Source organism: Tachysurus vachellii, chromosome 20 (assembly GCF_030014155.1).
Source record: "Tachysurus vachellii isolate PV-2020 chromosome 20, HZAU_Pvac_v1, whole genome shotgun sequence".
NCBI classification, from domain to species: domain Eukaryota; kingdom Metazoa; phylum Chordata; class Actinopteri; order Siluriformes; family Bagridae; genus Tachysurus; species Tachysurus vachellii.
This window is the reverse complement of record NC_083479.1, coordinates 505,001-510,000: the sequence shown is the minus strand read 5'-3', so window position 1 is coordinate 510,000 and position 5,000 is coordinate 505,001. Positions and strand designations below refer to the sequence as shown.

General features: G+C 44.8%; 1 protein-coding gene across 1 annotated transcript in view; it reads left to right on the top strand.

The window, feature by feature from the left end:
- map6a (microtubule-associated protein 6a) overlaps positions 1 to 5,000 on the top strand; it is an 11,106-nt gene that overhangs the window by 4,662 nt on the left and 1,444 nt on the right. Inside the window, exon 3 of the mRNA XM_060895628.1 lies at positions 309 to 514. Within this exon, the coding sequence (XP_060751611.1) occupies positions 309 to 514 (206 nt within the window). The remainder of the gene's footprint in view (positions 1 to 308; positions 515 to 5,000) is intronic.

Here is a 5,000-nt window from a genome sequence, read left to right as displayed (position 1 = left end):
TTTGTTTGTTTGCATGTGTGTGCGTGTGTGTGTGTGTGTGTGTGTGTGTGCGTGTGTGTGTGTGTGTGTGTGTGTGTGTGTGCGTGTGTGTGTGTGTGTGTGTGTGTGTGCAGCCGACAGTCTGATAGTTTTCTCTCATGTGATGTGTATCTACAGTTAGTCTAATCCCTCATGTTAGAATAAACACTACACACTACATCTGACTGGTGACATCATCGTTTTTTTAAACAGCTGTACGAGCAACAGGAAGTGACACCTTTATTTATCCAGGACATTTATTTTTTTTTACGGTTTGTCTCTTTTCACAGATGGACAGATCGAGTGTCCCGCGCTCTAAGCCGAAAAAGACGCCATCCTCTTCATCCTCTCACGGTAAAGCAGCGAAGAAGCCGAAGGAGAAGCAGGCAGCGGCCGGGTCGGCACGCGGCTCCAAGAAGAAGAGCTCTGAGAACCAGCGGCCGAGCCACAAGGAGAAAAGTAAAGAGATGAACAACAAACTGGCTGAGGCGAAAGAGTAAACACCACCGCACTTCCTCTCTCACTTCCTCTCCTCAACACAGCCACGGGGCTGAACCAATCAGCTAAGAGCTTTTCACTCAGCGACTCTTCCCTCTTCTGTTCTTCCTCTCTTCCACACTCATCTGTCTCCCTCTCTCTGTCTGTCTGTCTGTCTCTTTGTCTCTCATGTCCTGATCTTGCCTTATCAGGTGTCCCTGGGTCTAAATGGGTGGAGCTTAAGTTAAATATAATCGTCCAATCCCAAGCTTGACTGGTTCTTCTTCTGCTCCATGATGTATTTAGAATAAGACATGGCTTTTAATTAAACACTCTCATAGTTTAGCAGCATTTGGTAAGCTAGCTATGCTAACTGTCTTCCCTTAGCAATGCAAGTTAGCGACAGCAAGCTAACTAACATTAGGTGAAGACTTATTGTTAGAAAACTGTTCTCTACGTCTTAAGCTCCGCCCTGTTTGACCCGTAGAGTCATGACATAATCAGGACATATCTGTCTCACTCTCTCCTTCTCTATCTCTCTCTCTCTCTCTCTCTCTCTCTCTCTCTCTCTCTCTCTCTGTCTGCCTCTCTCTCTCTCTCTCTCTCTGTCTGCCTCTCTCTCTCTCTCTCTCTCTCTCTCTCTCTCTCTCTCTCTCTCTCTCTCTCTCTCTCTCTCTCTCTCTCTCTCTCTCTCTCTCGGTTGTCAGGATCTTGTAATTATGAAATATAAAGCCCCCCTCATTATGCAATCACTTATCATTTGCATTCGCCTCAGCTCCGCCCACCTGCCCCATCCCACCCTGCTCCACCCACTCTCCTCATCACCAGTGGCGAGGTTTCCATGGCTACCGCTCTAGCGGTTGGCCCATGGATGGTGCCGATGTCGCTGGTCCTCTGCATGGAGCGGCTGATGGAATGCTTTATTCTGTTTGGGACGCGTTTATCGAAGGAACTCGGATTAATTTCAATGATGAATTTTATGCAGCATGAACCCTAAGCCAGACATTTTACCACCACAACAACAACATCAACAACAACAACAACAACACTGACACAAAGCCCTTGATAAATGTGTGCATCCTGCCTGCCTGCTTGTGCTGTGTGTCTCTGCCTGTTTGACCTGGCGTCTGTGGCGGCGTCTCAAATCACCCACTACAGACTAGTGCACTAATCTATACATAAATACATTTTATAGGACACAAGACGATTATGTTTATTTCGTTTCTTTGCTTTTTTTATTTTGTTTGTTTGTTTGTTTGTTTAGTCATTTTATTCTTTAATAAATATGATTGTAATAAAAAATAAAATAGAAGCAGCATCACAGTGAGACAGTAAAACTCACATCATTACTGTTACATTACTCTCATCTTTCAGAATAATTATATTTCTTAAGAAATAATATAAGAAATATATACTTATATTTCTTTAAGTGTTTTGTTATCATTTAGATCCGATTTATTTCGGCTGCTGCACGGTGACGTGTGTAGTGTGAGAATAGTGCACATGGTGTGATTTGAGACGTGTCCTTGTATACTTATTGTTATTACCATAAGAGGAGCGATTAGAGGAAGTCTGGTCCCAGCAGCGCTGTGTGTTGTACATCATTTCCTCCGAACGCTAGGGCTTGTGTGTGTGTGCGGTTACACAGAAGTGCATTTCATAATGAGGGGTGGGTCGATGTTGCTATGACGACCAGTCAGATCGAAGTAATGTGTTTGTGCGTTATTATGGGATGGTGAGTTCATTTGGGAAAATAGAGTAGATTAGATGTTAGATTACATCTGTGTGGGTGTGTTAGACAATAACACAATAAAAGACAAAATCAGGATGTGGTGATGATTAATGAAGTCAAATTTAACACACACACACACACACACACACACACACACACACACACACACGAGTGGATGTAGGATTCTCACTACAGTGGTTCAGAGATTAGAGATAGATGACACTTCTCTGAATTCTACACACAAAATATATTTATTATTAATGACATTTTAATGGAAAACTGTTCCATATCCTCATCTTCCTCATCCTACACTGTATCATGCTCTTCTTCCTCATGTTCTTCCTCCTCCTCCTCCTCCTCCTCTTTTGCTTCTCATCCCATTCTGTCATCTTTTTTCTCTCCTTTCTTGTTTCTCATTTCATCTCCATTCGCACATCTCTAGTCTTCCTCCTCCTCCTCCTCCTCCTCTTCATCTCTCACAGTTTTCTCCACTCACAGAGTTGGTTAATGCTTATCAATAGTGACTTCTGATACTTACTGTCTTACACACACACACACACACACACACACACACACACACAGAGTGCAGAAGATTGATTTTCTATTTTTTGAGAGTCGAATTTCAGGAATAACTTTAAAGAGGTTGGATTTTAAAAGCAGGCCTCTTCACACTGAGCATGTGATTGACAGGTCACATGACGTCTGTTATCTGCTCGTTACTGTGTGAAGGTTCCAGATGTGACGTGAGATGAAATGTGTGAATATTCTGAATGTCTTGTCTTTAGTGTGAACGAGCTTTAGTCTGTTATCAGGAATCACTGAGAGGGAGAAGCTGCAGGAACAAACACACCTGTGGATTTCTTGCTTTTCATCAATGTTCTAGCTGCAGATTAGCCTTAGCATTAGCGTTAGCGTTAGCAGAGACAAACGTGGGCTTCACGTGGTGAGCGTGTTCTCCACACTGATCACTGGTGCTATTCTTTATGATCTGACAGAGTGACGATGATGATGATGATGATGATGATGAACCTGTGATCATATGACCTGTACTTTCTCTCTGCTTGCTCATATTTCATGTTGATAATAAACAAGAAAAGCAGAAGCCCAAATGTCTCACTTTGTTTTGTTTGAGTGGAGAGAAGTCTCTCTCTCTCTCTCTCTCTCTCTCTCTCTCTCTCTCTCTCTCTCTCTCCTCCCTCTCTCTCTTCCCTCTCTCTCTTCCCTCTCTCTCTCCTCCCTCCCTCCCTCTCTCTCGCTCTCTCTCTCTCTCCTCCCTCCCTCTCTCTCTCTCTCCTCCCTCTCTCTCTCTCTCTCTCTCTCTCTCTCTCTCTCTCTCTCTCTCTCTCCTCCCTCTCTCTCTTCCCTCTCTCTCTCCTCCCTCCCTCCCTCTCTCTCTCTCTCTCTCTCTCTCTCTCTCTCTCTCTCTCTCTCTCTCTCTCTCTCTCTCTCTCTCTCCTCCCTCTCTCTCTTCCCTCTCTCTCTTCCCTCTCTCTCTCCTCCCTCCCTCCCTCTCTCTCGCTCTCTCTCTCTCTCCTCCCTCCCTCCCTCTCTCTCTCTCCTCCCTCTCTCTCTCTCTCTCTCTCTCTCCTCCCTCCCTCTCTCCTCCCTCCCTCCCTCTCTCTCTCTCTCTCTCTCTCCTCCCTCCCTCTCTCTCTCTCTCCTCCCTCTCTCTCTCTCTTTCTCTCTTTCTCTCTTTCTCTCTCTCTCTCTCTCTCGCCTCCCTCCTCCCTCCCTCTCTCTCTCTCTCTCTCTCTCTCTCTCTCCCCTCCCTCTCTCTCTCTCTCTCTCTCTCTCTCTCTCTCTCTCTCTCCTCTCTCTCTCTCCCTCCCTCACTCACTCTCTCTCCTCCCTCCCTCCCTCTCTCGCTCTCTCTCTCTCCTCCCTCCCTCTCTCTCTCTCTCTCTCTCTCTCTCTCTCTCTATATATATATATATATATATATCCTCTCTCTCTCTCTCTCTCTCTCTCTCTCTCTCACTCTCTCCTCCCTCTCTCTCTCTCTCTCTCTATATATATATATATATATATATATATATATATATATATCCCCTCTCTCTCTCTCTCTCTCTCTCTCTATATATATATATATATATATATATATATATCCTCTCTCTCTCTCTCTCTCTCTCCCCCACTCTCTCTTTCTTTCTTTCTCTCCCTCTCTCTCTCCCTCTCTCTCATCTTTCCTTCTCTTCTCTTCCCACTCTCATCTTTCTCTTTCATCTTTCTTTATCTCTCTCTCTTACCTATCTCTCTTTTTTCTTCTTTTCCCGCTCTTCCCATTAGCTCCTCCCTCTTGTTTTCTCCTTCACTTCCCCTGCACCTCTACGTCCTTTTCACTCCTCTTCATGAACTATCCATCCTTGTGTATGTACCTCTCTTTACATTCACACCTCTTTTTATCTGCTTTCACTTTCCACATGGACTTTTTTCCTACTTGATCTTTAATCGTTCCTTTCCTCTCATTCGTTATTCTCTGTCCGTTCTTCTGCTCCTGTTTCCTCCTTCCTTCCTGATGATCTCTCTCTTCCTTATTTGTCCTCCTCGCATCCTCTCCGCTCTTCCTCTACCCATTCGCCCCATCTTACACCTCATCCCTCTCTTCCCTGGGAGCATGGAGGGTATGGGAGTAAACGGTAGGTGAGCGTGTGTGTGTGTGTGTGTGTGTGTGTGTGTGTGTGTGTGTGTGTGTGTGTGTGTGTGTGTGTATCTCTGTATTGCTGAGTGAGCTTTCAGAAATCCGATATATGGTTGGAGTCTCTGTGATATATCT